The sequence below is a fragment of the Oryctolagus cuniculus genome, chromosome 11 (assembly GCF_964237555.1).
Source record: "Oryctolagus cuniculus chromosome 11, mOryCun1.1, whole genome shotgun sequence".
Classification (NCBI taxonomy): domain Eukaryota; kingdom Metazoa; phylum Chordata; class Mammalia; order Lagomorpha; family Leporidae; genus Oryctolagus; species Oryctolagus cuniculus.
The window spans coordinates 10,863,739-10,882,896 of record NC_091442.1 but is presented as its reverse complement, the minus strand read 5'-3'; the positions used below and the strand labels follow the sequence as shown (position 1 = coordinate 10,882,896).

General features: G+C 54.9%; 1 protein-coding gene across 1 annotated transcript in view; it reads right to left on the bottom strand.

Moving 5' to 3' along the window:
* B4GALT5 (beta-1,4-galactosyltransferase 5) overlaps positions 1 to 16,152 on the bottom strand; it is a 79,355-nt gene extending 63,203 nt beyond the window's left edge. The window contains exon 1 of the mRNA XM_070051709.1: positions 15,897 to 16,152. Within this exon, the coding sequence (XP_069907810.1) occupies positions 15,897 to 16,137 (241 nt within the window). The 5' untranslated portion in view covers positions 16,138 to 16,152. The remainder of the gene's footprint in view (positions 1 to 15,896) is intronic.
* Positions 16,153 to 19,158: the final 3,006 nt, after the last annotated feature.

Genomic DNA, 19,158 nt, shown 5'->3' with positions numbered 1-19,158 from the left:
GACAGAAAGAGAAAGAGAGAGAGAGGTCTTCCATCCACTGGTTCACTCCCCAGATGGCCACCAACGACCGGAGCTGCGCCGATCCAAAGCCAGGAGCTTCTTCTGGGTCTCCCACATGGGTGCAGGGGCCCAAGAAGTTGGGCCATCTTCTACTGCTTTCCCAGGCCACAGCAGAGAGCTGGATCGGAAGAGGAGCAGCCGGGACTTGAACCGGAGCCCATGTGGGATGCCGGCGCTTCAGGCCAGGGCGTTAACCCATGCAGCCGCAATCTTTGCACTCTGTTTTTGGTCTTTTAATTACAGAAATAATACATTAATAAAACCGATAACTCAGACTGGTGGTGGTGTTTAATTCATGGCCACTGGAGAATGTTACTAAACACAAACCACAAAATCCATGCCAACACAAGTCCTAAAAAGACATTTTTTCCTTTTTTTTCCCATGCAAGCTCTGTACTTAGCTTTGGTCAAAGCAGACATAAACAGCTACAGAATTAGGGACAAGATTCTCAGAGTGGAAACACCAAGGGAGTGAGGAGGACACAGGTGCTACACACGAGCGGGAGTCGGCTGCTCCCACGGCGCCTCAGATTCTAATGGCAGCAGCCGCTGCACCTGCTCCCGCAGCACCTCCCAGGCAGCACGAGGGCGGGCGTGGGGAGGCTTGCCCTCCTCAATCCGCTGACTCTGGGGCTGCCAACTCCACATCAAGGGGGCTCAAGTGGAGGACGGGGTAACGGAAAAAATGAAATGCTCTGGAAGATTCCCTAGAATCAACGGCTTTGACCCCCCCCCCGCCCCCCCAACCACCACCATGTACCAGTTCCTTGGGCCAAGTTTCCTTCTTCGCACGCCTGTCTCTATTCCAAGTGGACAGTGTGACTCCGGGATGAGCAAGGGGACAGAGACAGTCGTCTGTGGATACCAAACTGCTACAAGAAGTCTTGCAAACACGTGACAAATCCTCTCTCCTTTCCTCCTCACAGCGATCTGTGAGTCTATTTACTACTGCCTTCCATAAATATAGCATCTGAACAAAAATGAAACCCAATTATCCAAAGCTGTAATAATCCAGGTTAGAAATGAGCCCAACCCTGTGCTTATATTCTGTTTGGAGTTGGGAAGGGGACACACTCTCTCGCCTTCCTAACTTTCACATTAAATCCTTGGTCATGTCAAAACACTTCTGTTCACGGGGTCCACTACACATTCGCTTTACTTTTGTGTGAAGTTTTCTGTAATAAAAGAATTGTTATGGAAAACATTACCTTAAACATAAAGTCAACCCAAACGGTAGCTATTAACACAGAGTGAAATGAAATTTGGATACATCCGATGCTTCTAATTCATACGAACCTTGCGATTTTTAATACTTTAACCCAGAAGGAAAAGCCAGATACACCAAGTCAGGAAGGGAACAGGAAACCAACCCAACGCCATGGCTAGAACGTCTCAAGTCCCCCTTCTCGCATTCACATACACAAGGCACCTGCACGGGGAGGGCCGGTCACCCCTTCCAGACAAGGCCGCCGCTGGGCGCTGGCCTCGCTTTTATTAAAAGATGTCAGCCACAGACACAGAGCTATTTCCTCTTTCCATTCAGCGCTGCAGATCGCAAGAAGTCAGCTTACTGAGAGTAACAGACCACTGCCTATGTCACCCACACGGACTTCGGACTCTCTCCCTGCATCACCCACACAGACTTCCCGCTGCACGGAGGGTTCCTCGTCAGCCCCCGTCAGTGGGAGTAAACGATGAGCCAATTTCTCATATCCCAAGTCTCAGTGAAGACCGGCAAGCAGAGTTAGACATACAGAGCTGTGAGGCTGCTGTTCTGCATAGCAGGGTAAACCACCGCCTGTATTGCCAGCATCCCAGATGGGCACAGGTTCGTGTCCCGCCTGCTCCACTTCCAACCCAGCTCCCTGCTAATGTTTTTAGGAAAGCAGTGGAGGATGGTCCAAGTGCTTGGGCCCCTGCCACCCACTTGGGAGACCAGAATGAAGCTTCTGGCTTTGGCCTGGCCTAGCCCCAGCCGTTGTAGCCATTTGGGGAGTGAACCAGCAGATGGAAGATTCTCTATCACTTTGCCTTTTAAATAAATAAATCTTCAAAAAAATTAAAAATTACAAAAAATGTTCATAGCAATACGTAAGAATTACTGTATCAGCCCTATCATGAATCACTGCTGATTGTTAGGTTTATCAATTTATTTTCTCATCTAGGTTTCAAGTTTAGGGACAAGACAAACAATTAATACATTGATTTATGATTTGTAATTTCATTATCATATATATACCTCATAGGATACTATGAATTTTTATTGTGACTTAAAAGTAAGGTTAAGATCCATCTTCTTGGGGCCAGTGCTGTGGCGCAGGAGGTTAAAGCCCTGGCCTGAAGCACCGACATCCCATATGGGCGCCGGTTCTAGTCCCAGCTGCTCCTCTTCCGAACCAGCTCTCCGCTGTGGCCTGGGAAAGCAGTAGAAGATGCCCAAGTCTTTGGGCCCCTGCATCCATGTGGGAGACCCAGAAGAAGCTCCTGGCTTCAGATCGGCACAGCTCCGGCCGTGTGGCCATCTGGGGAGTGAACCAGCAGGTGGAAGACCTCTCTCTCTGTCTCTACCTCTCTCTGTAACTCTATATTTCAAATAAATCTTTAAAAAAAAATCCATTTTCTGGCCGGCGCCGCAACTCACTAGGCTAATCCTCCGCCTTGCGGCGCCGGCACACCGGGTTCTAGTCCCGGTCGGGGCACCGAATTCTTTCCCGGTTGCCCCTCTTCCAGGCCAGCTCTCTGCTGTGGCCAGGGAGTGCAGTGGAGGATGGCCCACGTACTTGGGCCCTGCACCCCATGGGAGACCAGGATAAGTACCTGGCTCCTGCCATCGGATCAGCATGGTACGCCGGCCGCAGCGCGCCGGCCGCGGCGGCCATTGGAGGGTGAACCAACGGCAAAAGGAAGACCTTTCTCTCTGTCTCTCTCTCTCTCTCACTGTCCACTCTGCCTGTTAAAAAAAAAAAAAATCCATTTTCTTAAGTCCCTCCTAAATGGGCAGAAAAACCTCCCTCTTGTCATCTACCCACAAACCCAGTTCCCACCTAACCATCAAGCATCTGACATCAGCAGACACGATTAATCCGAAATCATGCTGGGAATCACACTTCCAACTACAATCCATAGTCTTTATTTGATTGCTTGAATTCGTTGCCTTGAAGCCACACTCACACAGAGACTCTCGACGTTGGCACACCAGCCGGAAACAGCAGGACTCTCTGTGTGTTTCAGGCCTCAAACCTGTCCGCCCCCACTTTCCTTCACTCACTCAGCGACTAAGAATCTACTGAGCGCCCAGCGCTGGGGGCACGAGGATGACCACAAGGCGCACGCCTCTGAGACGGAACCAGCTCTATTCCGGGGAGCAGGTGGAGGCCTTTGTGGCTGGAGAGCAGGGCGGGGCCTGACCCTAACAGGCCTTGTAAGCTACAGGAAGAAGCCTGCCTGTGATCCTAAGAGGGCTTGGAGACCGATTCGTCCTGTCTGCCAAACGCCCACGGAGCACCTACTAAGCCCCCGACTTCTGCTCTGCCGCTCTTCAGGGCAGAAGGGAGAGGCCTCGGTGCACAGAGACCGGGGTCCAGAGAGCGCACAGGTCACTGCGTACGGCCATAGTACGGACCTGCACAGAGACCGAACACAGAGGTGCTTCCAGTGCACACGAACACCACCACCGGCAGACACAGCCAACACGCCCCACGGGGTAAGAAATTCAGAGTCTTTGAGAAGAATTTCTTTAAAATCCTTTTGCCATCTTATGACGTTTCCGACTAAAGTAAACTCACCGGTGGTATTCCTGGCAATTAAGGAACACGGATTCCCACCGAACACCAGCGGATCTGACCCTCAATTAAACACAACCGTACAGATGAGAATAATCACTAAGAACTCTGAAAGCTTACTCGAGCCATGCGGCTGGGCGAGCGATGCGGCGTCAGCTCTGCTCATCACTACACCCCACGCCCAGCACCCAGAGAGGTGAAGTTCATGAACTTAGCTGAAAGAAAACAGCCGAATAGGCCAAGCTGACATTTTTTTCTTTTATCATAGGTCACAACAGAGAACTCTTCTAAGTACCTGTGTGCCTACAATCACTACTGCTTTCACGCCCACAGATACACACTTCTGCAGCTCTACCGCTCCCACGGAAGAAGCCACCAAAGTGGCACGTTGCACCGTCCGTTCACGGAGGGAGTGCAGCGGGTTCTGCGTGTCGGATCTGTTCTTTGCCCTCATTCTTCAGCGCCCTCTTCATTTTCTGACGATGCTATGAAGGAACCGGTGGGGGGAAAGCCCTGTGCTCACATCCCAAGCCCTCCAGCCACCCGGGGCCACCATGGCAGGCTGCGTGTCATCCCCACTGCTGCCCTGTGCCCCTGTCGTGGACTAGGGAGGCGTGGGGGAACAGAAGGTTCTTGTAAATGAAGAATTAGCAAATTCCAAAGAAACGGAAGGTGGGAAACCACATTTAATTCCAAAATCAGACCTCAGGGTCTTTACTATGACCAACCACTGACTATTAAATAGCAAAATATAGGAGGTGCCAGTTCATGAAGATCTGAGGCCAACAAAACACCAAGAATAACTTCTCCCTGTCTTCAAAACCATCAGGTCCTTTCCTGGCGCATGGGGCAAGGGGAGCCAGGCTTTCACCCACTGTGCCCCCCAAGCTCCACTCCCCAAATCCCTCTCCTCTATCAACTGCTTAATCAGCAGACTGAACTGTCCTTCACAACAAAAAGCTGGTGTCCCGACATCTGACCTTGTCTTACGTTTTTAGAAAACCGCAATTAGAAACTGAAAGCATAAAAGCCTAACTTCTGGGCTGGTGCTGTGGCGCAGCAGGCAAAGCTGCCGCCTGCAGTGCCGGCATCCCCCATGGGTGCTGGCTGCAGTCCCGGCTGCTCCACTTTTTTTTTTTTTTTTTTTTTTTTTTTTTTTTATGACAGGCAGAGTGGACAGTGAGAGAGAGAGACAGAGAGAAAGGTCTTCCTTTTGCCGTTGGTTCACCCTCCAATGGCCGCCGCGGCTGGCGCGCTGCGGCCGGCGCACCGCGCTGATCCGATGGCAGGAGCCAGGAGCCAGGTGCTTTTCCTGGTCTCCCATGGGGTGCAGGGCCCAAGCACCTGGGCCATCCTCCACTGCACTCCCTGGCCACAGCAGAGGGCTGGCCTGGAAGAGGGGCAACCGGGACAGAATCCGGCACCCCGACCGGGACTAGAACCCGGTGTGCCGGCGCCGCTAGGCGGAGGATTAGCCTAGTGAGCCGCGGCGCCGGCCCCGGCTGCTCCACTTTTGATCCAGCTTCCTGCTACTGCACCTGGGAAAGCAGCGGAAGTCTCTGAGCCCCTGCACCCACGTGGGAGACAGATGAAGCTCCTAGCTCCTGGCTTCAGTCTGGCCCAGCCCTGGCCATTATGGCCATTGGGGGATTGAATCAGTGGATGGAAGATCTCTTTTCTCTCTGTATCTCTTCCTCTCTAACTCTGCTTTTCAAATAAAATAAAATAAATCTTTAAAAAAAAAAAAACCACTTAGGTTATGGGGCCACCGTTATGGCAAAGCAGGTTAGACCCCCAGCTGCAACATGCATCCCACATCAGAGCAGAGTTCGGTTCCTGACTGCTCCACTTCAGATCCAGCTCCCTGCTAATGTGCCTGGAAAGGCAGCAGAAGACAGCCCAAATGCTTGGGGCCCTGCTACCCACGTGGGAGACCAGAACAAAGTTCCTGGTTCCTGGCTTCAGCCTGGCTCAGCCCTGGCTTTTGCGGCCATTTAGGGACTGAACCAAGCAGCTGGGAGATCTCTCCCCATTCCTCCATTCATCTGTCCCTCTCCCCCACCCCCGTCACTCTGCCTTTCAAATAAAGAAATAAATCTTTAAAAAAGTTAATTTCTATCCTATATTTCACTCCTATTAAACAGATCCAAAAAATGACATAAAATACAGATGGACAGGCCCTCTCTCTCCCCTGCACCTGCAGAGTGTTTGAAGTCTGACAAATACAGTAATGGTTTTAAAGCAGAAATCAGAAACAAAACCAGTGTCAAAAGTTAAGTTGGTGCATCAAACTTAAACCAGCACCAAGTTAGGGCAGGAGAAACAAAGCAAAACTCCTGCTTTCTCAAAAATCAGAATAGGAACTCCCCAGGCCTGCATGGGCAGGAAAGAGGGTGGGCGTGCTGCAGGCGGAGACACCGAGCGACGGAGCTCCTGCAGCAGTGCACAAAGGCACAACTAAAGACAACACAGACACTCTGTGCATCAGAGGACGCTGCTAAGAAAGGGAGGGTAAGCTGCCCGTGGGATGCTCACGTCCCTTTCCAGAGCGCCTGGGCTCGAGCCCCACTCTGCTCCCTGTGGGCACGCGGCCTTACCAGCGGTGGGTGATGGCCCCGGCTCTGCTCCCTGTGGGCACGCGGCCTTACCAGCGGTGGGTGATGGCCCCGGCTCCGCTCCCTGTGGGCACGCGGCCTTACCAGCGGTGGGTGATGGCCCCGGCTCTGCTCCTTGTGGGCACGCGGCCTTACCAGCGGTGGGTGATGGCCCCGGTTCTGCTCCCTGTGGGCACGCGGCCTCACTGGTGGGGGGCGACGGCCCCAGCAGCAGGGGAGACCTGGGTTGAGTCCCCCTGGTTTCCAGGCCTTTGTGGGGTGAACCAATGAATGGGAGCCATTTCTCAAGTAAATGAAATAAATAAATAAAAATTTTTAAAAGTACTAAGGAAAAAATTATCTTACCCCTCAAAAAAAATTAGAGTGAAAAGACAACACAGAGAATGGAGACAACCCTATGTGATAAGGATTTATTATTCAGCATATGGAAAGAACTCCGGACAACTCAGTAACAAAAAGACAATCAACTCACTTTAAAAATGGGCAAAGAACCCAATCAGGTTTTCTCCAAACTCGCTATACGACTGGCCAGCAAGTACAGAAACGATGCTCGGGGAAAGGGGACCTCACACACAGTGCAATACCAGCTCAGGTCTACCAGATGTCTGCAATCAGGAGAAAGTAATTACCAGTGCGAGGAGTTGCTGTTTAGTGGGAACAAAGTTTCTGTGTGCAGCAGGAAGAACTGTGAAACAGAAACATTGAAAAACAGAGTGAAGAAGAAAACACCCTAAAAAAAAACAGAGAAATTTTGGAACTAGTGAGAGGACGGGGTAACACTGTGGATGGTCATTAACGCCGCTAACCTGGTCACTGAAATGACCAAGGCTCCGTGGCAAGCGCTACCTTGTTTTTTAACCACTAAAATAAATACATAATGAAAGAGAAAAAAATACAAAGTAGACTTGCACAAAATGAACTCAGTCATTTCAAAAATCAGGACTAGTTCATTCTTCCCTCCAGGGTAATGGCAACGCAGCAGTGGAGAGCCCGGTCTACCCAGAGGGCAGCCTTCACTCGTTCACTAACACGTGAGTGCGTCCCACGTGCTGGCACAAGAAAACGTCTCGGTCATTATTCAAACAGCTTACGATTCTACAGATAAAAGGAGTTTTTCTGAAAAAATTAAAACATCAATAAATGCTTTTATTTAAAATACACAGTTCCAAAATATCCATCCCATGAATCCTAAAGCCAGTCTACCATATTTTTGGGCCGTCAGGTTTGACTTCCTTAGGGAAGCAATTTTCTGATTTGCCTGAACAGGAGCATAGGCTGTTTCCCTTTGTTTACTTACACGAACATGGCCACGATACAGTATGGAAAAGGCTACTTTCTGAACGTCACAGTAATGGTCTACCCATCGGCATGCATGTGCATACACACACATCTCCATATATGACATACTACATGGATACATGTCTCCCAATGATGGATGCAACTTAGACTTGAAAACTAAAAGTAGAGCTCCTCAAAATGAGACAATCAGCAGGTCTGTGAGGAAAAAAAAAACTCCTGTTTTCTCCTCCTTCTAAGTTTATGGTAAATGTTAAAAGTTCACAAATCTATTATTCATACTTTGAGGACAACGCACAAGGTGGAAAAAAGTTCTCTCTTCCTGACATTTGGCTCCTCAAAAGCCCACGGGAAACCCCGGACTGACTTCGGTGTTGGCACAGAGTGGCGTGCTTCCTCACAAGACACACGCCCGTGCCTGCCCCCCCCCCCCGCCCCAGCCCATTTCTCATCGTCATCGGGAGGTCACCCCCGGCCTGCAACAGCGGTCCGTAACTGGACCCTCCGAAGCAATGGCCTGGCTCCTCCGGTGGCCGCACGGCGCCCGGGTATCTGTGTCACCTGGAGAGGAGGAGGAACACGACCCAGGGCCTGGTCACCACGGCCTTGGACCAACAAAAGCACGGGGAAAGCAGGGAATGTGAGAAGACGGCGCCCTAAATTATTCAGTGTGAATCCCATGCTCGGGAAGACAGAAGACACGGCAGGAGGCTGGAGGAACCGCAGCTCACTCAGAACCCCGGCTCGCGTTCAGTCAGCATCCAGCTGCCCAGAGGAGGCAGGCAGTGAGCCCAGGGCTCCTACAAGTTGAAGCCAGGCTGGAGGAAGGGCCTGAGTTGGCAGATTCCACCTTACAGGGATCACCCTGAGGACAAAACAGCCCAAACACAGAGGAGGGAAAGAGAAAATGATCTTCACATCCCGAAGATATTCCCATAAAATGCTTTTGGTCCTGCCTTCGACCAAGACAACCCAAATTTCTTCTGCTTCCTTTTCTTTGTCACAATGTTTTCAAAGAGGCTTCAGTGTAGAAATCACAGGTTTTCAGTTCCCAGGCAGATGACCCAACACGTGGGCATTGCATAGGGGGCACCGCTCCCTGCACCGCAGAGAGTGGCCTGTGACATCTGGGGACAGTGTCTGGGGCTCGGGACTTCATTAAAGCGAGGAGGAGCCAATGGGAAGCCCCAGCTTCAGAAACCACAGCGTCCCAGTGACCAGCGGTTAGGATGCGCTTGGAGCCCACATCCCACGTGACAGCTTCTGGGCTCGAGCCCCTGCTCTGCTTCCTGCCCAGTGTCCTGCTCGAGCGCACCCTGGAACGCGGCAGGTGATGGCTCCTGCCACCCCCACGGGAGACCCTGATGCAGTTCTGGCTCCCACCTTCAGCCCTGCCCAGCCCCAGTACTGTGGGCATTTGGGAGTGAACCAGTGGAAGACTTGTCTCTTGTCTCTGTCTCTCTCTGCCTTTCAAACAGTTTTTTTTTTTTTTTTTTTTTTTTTGACAGGCAGAGTGGACAGTGAGAGAGAGAGACAGAGAGAGAAAGGTCTTCCTTTGCCGTTGGTTCACCCTCCAATGGCTGCCGCTGCAGCCGGCGCACCGCGCTGATCCGATGGCAGGAGCCAGGATCCAGGTGCTTTTCCTGGTCTCCCATGGGGTGCAGGGCCCAAGCACCTGGGCCATCCTCCACTGCACTCCCTGGCCATAGCAGAGAGCTGGCCTGGAAGAGGGGCAACCGGGACAGAATCCGGCGCCCCGACCGGGACTAGAACCCGGTGTGCCGGCGCCGCAAGGTGGAGGATTAGCCTATTGAGCCACGGCGCCGGCCTCAAACAGTTTTTAAAAATAATAATAATAAGCTCTTTTAATAACTGGAGTGTCTACTTGACAAAAGTCACTGTTCCTTCTGTGTTAAGGCTCAACTCACATCTGCTGTACCTGTGGATCTGAAAGAGGCCCTGGAAGCCGCACTAGGCACAGTTGGCTCAGTCCCCAGACACACAACCTGCAGGGACAGTCCCCTACCCTAGTGCTGGTGCGGCTGGACGGGAGCCCACCTCTAACCCTCAGCTCAACACTCGCATTACACCAAGAGGAGAGCTCTGTCCACGTGGAAATTTCTATCGAGCTCTGTGCTGTAAGCCCTTCTATCTGTACATTCTACTGAACTCCACCAAGCCCAAGAAAGGCAGTGTTTTCTATCTGATGCGTAAGAACACTGAAAACAGTGCCCACTCAGCCAGGGCTGGTTTCAACCAAGGTCTTGCAGACTTCCAACCCAAGTGTCCCAGGGCCTGCTGGGAACTCCTTTGCCTGACCCCTCCTCACCTTCCGGAACTCCTCTCCCACCACTTCCCTCACTCACAAAAACCCAGCCCATGCTCACCCTTTCACAAGTGCTGAGCAGCCCCCACCTGTGATTGACAGGCCCTTGAGCCAAATAGTCTCTCTCCAATGGGGCTTTTCCCAACCAGCCAAACTCTAACAGGTGCACCACCTGGAATCCTCTTGCACGTGGATGTCTTGCCATGGAATAAAAGCCTCCCCACCACAATGGCAGAACGGATGTGCCCTAGTCACCTGTAGATTACCCAAAACCCAACAGTGAGCTGACCAAGTCTCCCCAAGAGACACTTGCTGAACAAATACACATTCCTCTCCCGGATCTAAAACCCTCCCACGAAGGGTCCGTATCACACAATTCAGCGAGCGGCCACACACTTTCACTTTTCTCAAACTGCATCTTGTGACCAAACTCGTCTTTGTAGGGATGCGCTACGTGCCTGAGGGTGTCCTAATTTTTCAACTTCAGATGAGTCAATGACTCAATCTGGGCTGATAGGATCACACACAATGAAAGAATTCATCGAAAGCTTGGAATTCAAAGATCTCACAAGGGCGGTAGCATGACAGTCCTGCAGAACGTGAATCCCTCCAATCTCCAGTTCTACAAGAGCACACGCCACGGGCGCAGGCGTGAGGACCGTTATTCGGCTCATTCCAGGGCCTGAAGAGCCGTGTGATCACTGGCGGGACACGCAGACCTGCCTCTGCGGCCCAAGCCCACACACAACCCGATGGCTGGCTTCTGCTTCCCCTCTACCTGGAGCGGGGTCAACCTCCACTTGTCCCTATTTCCTTGACAGGTCTCACCAGCGTGACATCCCTCACTCCTTGCTTGCTGCATGTACCCAATGTACTGTCCTTGACCTAAAAACCTGCAGAACTGAGCAAGTCGGGCTCCCACTGCTCTGCAACTCCTGCTGTCTACGAGCTGAAGAGTCCCGGCCCACCAGGCTCCCACTGGCCTGCCCAGCTCAGGGGCGGAATGTCAGGATCGGAGCAGAGCCACCCCTGGCTAGGGCATCCGTGTCCGAGCACAGTAACTGATACTGCTGGAACAGCTGCTTCCAGAAATGGTCCAGGTCCAGCATATTTTCACAACGAAAACATAAAGTTCAACTCCAAACCCAAGACTCTGCGTCCAGTACAGCAAAACCTCTGCCGAGAGAGGACATAAACCACCGGCGAGGTCTGTCACACGCGGTGCTGTCCGGCTCTAAATCCTCAACCTGCTGCTCTCCAAATAAGGATTCGTTCTAAGGAGAATGCACAAAGCTCGAGGAAATACGGGAGAGAGAATGTGGGTGGGCGGGGAGAGAAAGAAGGTATCTTTAACAGGAGTCTTTTTCATTTTCTAAAATGAAATAACCCACATCTTCCCATGTAAGCTCAGATGCGGGGCCAGCACTGGGCACCGTGGCTTAAGCCGCCTCCTGCAACTCCAGCAGCATCCCACATGAGCACCAGTTCCAGCCCTGGCTGCTCCACTTCTGACCCAGCTCCCTGGCAGCACACTCAGGAAAGCAGCGGAATATGGGACCCTGACACTCGCGTGGGAGCTGCAGAGTTGGGCCCCAACTGTTGTGGCCATTTGGGAAGTGAACCAGAGGATGGAAGCTCTCCCTCTCTGACTCTGCCTTTCAAATACATAAATCTAAGAAGAGCTCAGACACTAAGTGTGCAGAAGACACGCCCATGAAAGAACCACACAGCGGCCGTGGCTGCCTTCATACTTTTTTTTTTTTTTTTTTTTGAAAGAGAGAGGCAGAGACAGAGGGAGGGAGATCTTCCACCCGCTGGTTCACTCCCCAGAGGCCACAATAGCTGGGCCCAGGTGCATTAGCAGGGAGTTGATAGTAAGTGGATCAGCTGGGACTTGAACCAGCGCCCAAATGGAATGCAGCCGTGGCAGGAGGGAACTTAACCCACTGTGCCACAATGCTGGCCCCCTTCATACTGTTCCTGATGGGAGGACATCTGAAAATCACTTGTGGTGATTATATAAAATGTGCACCTCCTCTAAAACCCTAGGTCCAATATTTGTAAAGAACGCGCCTTCCCACATACCTCGCGAGCTTTACTGAGGTATAACCAATTTTTTAAAAACTCACTACAAGTTTAAGATGCAGTTCCACTTTGTTCAAACAGCTTTGTCTTCTGAAAGTCTCAGAACAGAAAAGGCAGGGGACTTGTCAAGGTCGTTTGGCCAAATCAGGCGGGATTAGAATTCATTGGCTCCAGCCTTCCAAGAGGCAACCATGAATCACTTCTCTTGCATCTAAGCAGGCCAAAATGGAAAAATCACTCCTCATTTCCTTCTTTCAGTAAACAGTGGGCAAGAGGAATTAATTTAAATGGTAGGGCAGAACTTCACTAAGAAGTCACGAATGCATCAACTATCGCCATAACTGCACACAGACACCTGTCTCAAAACTGGCAGCTGTTTTTAACAATTGGCCAAGGTCAGCCGCTGCTATACAACCTTGCCATATGATAGCACCATAAAGTTACGATGTTTCAAATCAGCACTTCATGTGCACATAAGCATTTATAAATAGCTCACCTGTTATCTTTTAAAATACCTGATCAGACTGAAATATCGTAAGTAGTCTGAGCTCTCAGATTTCTTTTAAGTTAAAGGGTCATAAAGAAGGTCAAAGTTCTTTCAGAGCCCTTCGTAGGGACACCCCAGGTCAAAGTGACTCGGTGAGTCACACGGGCGGGGCCAGAGGGCAGCCAGAGCTTCACCCACCGTCACCACCCTCTTCCTTTTCCAAACCCACCACCCCATCCTCTTCATCCCTTTTAAATTGCTGATTAAACACTACTTCTGAATTAATGACTAAAACATAACACCCAATGCAGCCATACTTTTATTTTCTTTTATTTATTGGAGAGACAGACAGACATCCACTGGTTCATTCCCCCAAATGTCTGCCACAGCCTGGGCTGGGCCGGACAGAAGCCAGGAACAAGGACTCAGTCCGGGTCTCCCACAGGAGACAGCGACCCCACGACTTGAGTCATTGCCACTACCTCTCAGGGTGCACATTCGCAGGCAGCTGGGATGGGAGCAGTGTGGGACTGAAACCAGGGCACTCCGATGTGGGATTCAGGCACCACAAGCGGCAACTCTACTCCTAGGGCAGACACCTGTCCCCAGCCGTATCTAAAACAGTAAGTGTGGGGATGGCGAGATCCCAGCAGCAAAGTGCATCCTGTGTTCATTGCAAACACAACACACTCTCCTAGGTCAGGCGGTGCCGTGATCCCCACCTCACAGATGAGCCTCGGGTCCAGGAGCAGTTCCCTCGGATGACAGGCCACCACCATGAAGATCCAGCATTAGCTCTCAAGATACGAGGTCAATGGCTAAGCTCAACATGTGCCGTGTTTATACAAGCCTACTTCAACAGTTCAAGGAAAAACAGAATGAAAAGATAAGTTGCTTTGGGAGCCTAAAGACAAAGGCTTACTAATTTGATGGGGGAGGCTACCTTGAGCACCCCTGAACGCAGATTTGTGGGGTTATCTAGGTAGAAATCTCCCGTGTGTTATGGGCAGCATAACCAAATGGGTATCCAATCACGATTTTTCTCTTATTTCGAATGCCAGTCTACCTATTTCTGAATACAGCTGTAATACACTCTAGGAGCGATGATTTCTCTTAGCTCCTGAAAACAACGTGGCCACAGGACATACAAAGCAATCAAAAGCCAGGCGTGGAAAATATTAAACCTGGAAGGAAACACGAGCCCAACACTTCCCACCGTGCCGGGAGCACACCTGTCACTATTTGGAGATGGCAGACTGAACCCTAGGAAAGCCTCCATGTACAACCGCTTCTGACCTACGATAGCGGAAATTTCATACGGTTCACCTGCTACTGTTTTCTCAACTCATTTCAAGGTCTTCACACGCCAAGCCACGGAGAACCTCACTCGTCTTGAGATGGCTCTAGTCTTTGGGGAAGACCAGTCCAAAGCCAGACACTTGAAAAATTAAACTGGCTAAGTCAACTGCCCCAGAGCTCAACGCAACCCTAGCTGTGGGATCCCTGAGATGGTTCCACATCTTTTTGAAGGCTCCCCGTTGCCAGAACAGAATTCGAATCCCAAGCAGGTGTGCCCTTTAGAAGGCTTCCACCCAGCGAGATGCTAACGAAAATGAAACCACACAGCGTGTGTCTCAGCTCTCAGTGATACAGGGAAGTAAAACCCCGCCTTCCACGAGGGGCTCCCCCGACCTGCAAACCTACCAGAGAAATGTGGGGTGACAGCTCCAGGCAGCAGGGAGGTCCAACCCATCCTTCCACACCCAGTCTAATATCTGTTATGTTAATGGACTCTTCTCAATTAATTCCACTAATTAGCAATCTATTCTTGGTCTGCCACAATTGCTAACCTTCCAGCACCTACTCACCAAAGCCAGCAGGCCACGCCCCAGGGCTTTCCCCTGGGACACTGGAAACTTCGGGCAGCCCGAGGCTGCCTGCTCCACCTCCCGCGACCCCGGCACAGCACCCAACGTCCGCGTCAACCATCAGGGAAATGTGCTTACAGAAACGTCCGGCTGTCCGGAAACTTCTCCGTTCAGCTAGTTCAGTGTTGACGGGCAACAGAAACCCGGTGATTACCACGGTACCAAACCACCCAGAGCGGCCAGGGCAGCATCCCCCTCCCTGCCCGCCCGCGAGGCTTCCTCTGTGGGCCCCCTGGTGATGTCAGACCCGTCGTGGATTCCCTTCTCCCCCCGCGCCTAACAGCTGTCACTTCCTGAAAACTCTATGCATCAGGTATCAGCGCCAGTGGGCATCACTCTCCCTCCATCCTCACAACCTGAGGCTGGGAGTCGCACGCCCATTTTGCAGAGAGGGAAAGCTGAGGCTTGGTAACCTGTCCAAGGTCATAGAGGGCACCACCTGGAATTCAAGTCTGACCTAGACGTCCTCTGCCTTCAGCCCTCGGCCTGTCACTTCTTCCCATCTCTCCGCGTCCCAAATGCCTGCTTCGTGGTCTCAGGACCTCAAACAGGGGGAGACTGGGTGGAGCATTCGGGTGCTCCCGCGGCCGCCTTTCCAGCGAAGCCCTGGGGAGGAACCAGTTCCCTTCCCAAGGCCCGGGTCACGGTCCCTCCTCCGGGGCCAAACTTCCCCTCCGTCCCCGGAGCCGCCGCTACCCAGGGCCGAGCTGCCACCCCCTACCCTCGGGCCCGGCAAGAGGAGGAGGAAGGAAGGGTCCCCCACCGGGAGGAAGCCGCGGCTGCGCCCGGGGGGCTGGGAGGCAGGGGCGGGGCGGACCAGGGGTGCCCTTGAGGGGCGGCGGGGGCGCGGGGCGTCGGAGAGCGGGTGAGGGGGCCTCCGTCACGGGAAAGGGGTGCCACCCGGCCACCTGCCGGCGAGAAGCTGGAGTGGACGCGCGCGGGCAGCGGGGGACGGGGGGGGGGGGGGGCTCGGGCTGCAGGGGAAGGGGAGGGGGACCGCGCGCAGGGGCTCGGCGGGGGCGGGGAACGCGGGAGACCCCGGGGGAGGAGACGCGGGAGTTCTCCGCCGAGGAGCGGGAAGAGCGGGAAACGGGGGGGGGGGGGCGGCTCCCGGAGGGTCCGGGCTGCGGGGGTCCGGGTGCCCTCGGGGTGCAGGGGGCGGGAACGTCTGGCGGCCGCGCGGGGGCTGCCCGCAGCCTCCCACGGGCCACGCTCGGCGGCCTCCGGGCTGGGGGGGGGGGGGGTATCTCCGCAGGGCCGGGGCCGCCCAGGGCGGGGCGGGGGGCTCCCGCTGGGGTCCCGGGCCCCCGTCCCTACCTATGCCGGGCGCCACATAGACGAAGTAGAGCAGCGAGGACGACAGCGAGAAGAAGAAGAGCGCGGCGAGCAGCGAGCGGCGCGGCAGCCGCAGCAGCCCCCGGCGGGCGCGCATGCTGCGGCCGGGCAGCCGCTCCAGGGCCGGGCCGGGCCTGCTCCCGCCGCCTCCCGGGCCTCGCGGGCCGCCGCTCGCCGCCGCCTCGCCGCTCCCAGCCGCCGGCCGCCGCGGGCCGGGCCACATGAAGCGGGCGGGGGCCGGAGCGGCCCCGAGCGGGCGCAGCGGCGGGGGCGGGGCGGGCAGGGGCGCGCGGGGCGGGGCCCGGCGGGGGCGGGGCCTGCGCCGCCGGGCACCGTCGCAAAAGACCCGCGTCCGCGCGCTGCGCGCCGACCCCCGCGGGCGCGGCGGGGCGGAGCGCGGGGAGTGCCGCCAAATGGCGACGCCCCCTGTGCCTGCGCGCGGCCACCGCCCCGGCTCCCGGGGAGCGTCTCTCAAGTGCCGGTCGGCGCGGCGCTCCGGCGTGCCCCTCGCGGGGGCCCAGGGGCCGTCTGCAAAGTCTGAGCCGCGTCTGCTCACTGCGGCAGAAGAACGGAAACGGCGGGGCTGGGGGCTCGGCCTGGTGTGCGCGCCCGCCCATCCCCTGCGCCGTGGGCGGACTCAACGCCGGGCAGGGTTGCTGGAGCTGGGGATGCGCTAGGAGACAAAGCCTCTGCCCTCTTGGCGCTCGCGTTCGCGGGGAAGGAGCGAGCAAGAACCCAGTCGGTTAATTGTGTCAGGTGCTAGTCGCGGCCAGGAGCGTGGCCAGAGCGGCCAAGCAGGGCCCCGCCGCTGGACGGCTTCGGTGAGCTGAGACTCCGAAGGCCGAGGAAGGGCCCGCGGCTCCCGGGGCGGCCGGGTCCCTCCCACTCCCGAGGGGAACGGCAGGTGCAGAAGCCCGGAGGTGGGAAGAGGTCTGAGCTGTCCCCAGGTTGTGCGCAAGGCCGGGGCGGATGCAGTCGGTGCAGCAGGCAGAGGTGGGGGTGAGCTGCAGCCCCAGGCAGGGTGCACCTCCCACCCAACAGTCCCTGACACCCGTGTGGAAATCTGTGCCGAGCGACCCCAGGCTGCCCTGAGCCCTGGGTGCCCACCCTTGCTGTGGTGAGATTCGGCAGGGAGCAGCGGTTCCCGCCGGCCTGGCAGTAGGGGCCGCGGCGGGAGCTGGCCTCCTGTCTGGTATTCCCCATTCCTTCCTGCAGGCCAGCTGGTGTTCCCCACCCCCCTAGACCACCCCGGGCCATATCCAAAGCAGTGCTTGGAGAGCAGCCGCGGTCTGTGGGGCCCCCGAGGCCGTGAACCCTGACTTCCAGGGCAGCAGCTGGAGGAGCCAGCAGCCAGCTAAGCTGGGGAGGCAGGGCCCCCCTCGCAGACACACCTAGAACCCGTGCGCTGTCTTGGAATTACAGCGTGGTGTGGAGGGGAGAGGACGTTGCAGGGGTTCCAGGGCCCTGCTTTGTGTCCCTCAAGCGATTTGTACTTTTTTTTTTACGGTGCTTCTTTGACCAGGAGGCCCTAGAGCCCGACTGCCCAGGCTCTCCAACTCCCAACTCTTGCTTTCTTAGCTGTGTGACCTCAGGCAAGTTACCTAACCTCTCTGTTCCTCAGCACCACTAACGACTGTATCAGGCATTGTGAGGATCCGGGTGACACACGGTGAATGCCCGTGGCTCTCACGGACCCAACACCCCTGGAAATGGGGTGTGGAAGAGAAGAGGCTAGAGCAACACATCAAGCGAGACGGGCTTTGACACAGGTGGTTGTGGGTTCAAACCTCGGCGTGGTATCCCCCGGCTGTGCCACCTCAGGTAGATCACTCACCTGTCCTCACCTGTGAAATGGGCCCAATGCTGCCTCTCCACAGGGGTGTGGTGCAGCGGACCGGGTGAGAGTGCAGGGAGGCCCTGACCAGAAACCCCAAAGCAGCTGGAATCATCAGCCTCGCAAATACCTTTTGTCAAGCTCACATAGCGGCCTCTCCCAGCCCATGTTTAGGAGGCATTTTCTGTCATACAGAGAAGTTGCAAGAACACTGCAAAAGTTATGGCCGGCTAGGTTAAGCCACCAGTAGCAAGGCCAACATCTCATGTGCAGTGCTAGTTCGAGTCCTGGCTGCTCCACTTCCAATCCAGCTCTCTGCTGTGGCCTGGGAAAGCAGTAGAAGATGGCTTGGGCCCCTGCACCCGTGTGGGAGACCCGGATGGAGTTCCAGGCTCCCACCTCCACATGGCCCAGCCCTGGAGGATGCTGGGAGTCCCTATCTCCAAGTCCTCCCTCCCTATTCCTTTTGCATCTCCACGTTAAGTCTCGAACTCTCTCAAGCATTCATCCGTCCATTGGCCTTTCAGGTCCCCAGCTCACCACGCCCACCACGTTCTGCGCCTCCAATGTCATTTCCTCCGCGGCAGCTCCCCTCCCGCCCCAGCACCCCCCCCCTCCCCCACCCAGCTCTGTTTTCCTCCATTGCTCCTCCGTCTCCCGGATCCTGGGCACAGGCCCGTGTTCGTGTGTCCATTTTTGTCCCATGTGTCAGAAGATTTGTCTCACAAGGGCAGAGACGTAGCTTCCTTCCCTGCCGCGTCCTCGTAGGTGGCACAGCAACAGGAGGTGCTCAATAATTGCAGCAGGAGTGTGGACAGAATAGCAGGTGCGCAGTGAACAGGTGCTGGGCAAGGCTGGGGCAGAGGTGACTAAATGGGCAGGAAGGTGAGTAACCGGGGGACAGCGTGAGCAGGCTGCCTGTGGGAAAGCCCTCTGGGAAATTCTAGATGGTTCTGTAGAGATTCTGAGACACTTGTCTACGGCCACACCACCCTGAACGTGCCCAGTCTCGTCTGATCTCGGAAGCTAAGCAGGTCTGGCCTGGTTAGGACTTGGATGGGAGACGCCTCTGCTCAAGGGGCAGTGCGTGGAGGCCTGACTGGCTGGAGCCGCGGGTCCCTGCAAAGAAAAAGAAGAGGTGAGGGTGACACTGGAGGGGCTGACGTGGTGGCTCTGCGGCAGCCTGGAGTCAGACAGAGCTGGTGGCCACTAGACCTGCACCTCCGTGCCCTGCCCCGTCGTCTGCACCTGTCCCTTCACCCCTCTGACCTCTGCTTGCACATCTGGGAAGTGGAGATCAGATAGGGCCTCCTTCCTGGGCCGCCGCCAGGATTCCAGATCGTGTCTGTGTAGCATACGGGGCCCTTGGCGGTTTTAGTGCAGGGGCAGCGGGGCCTGAAGAAAGGGAGG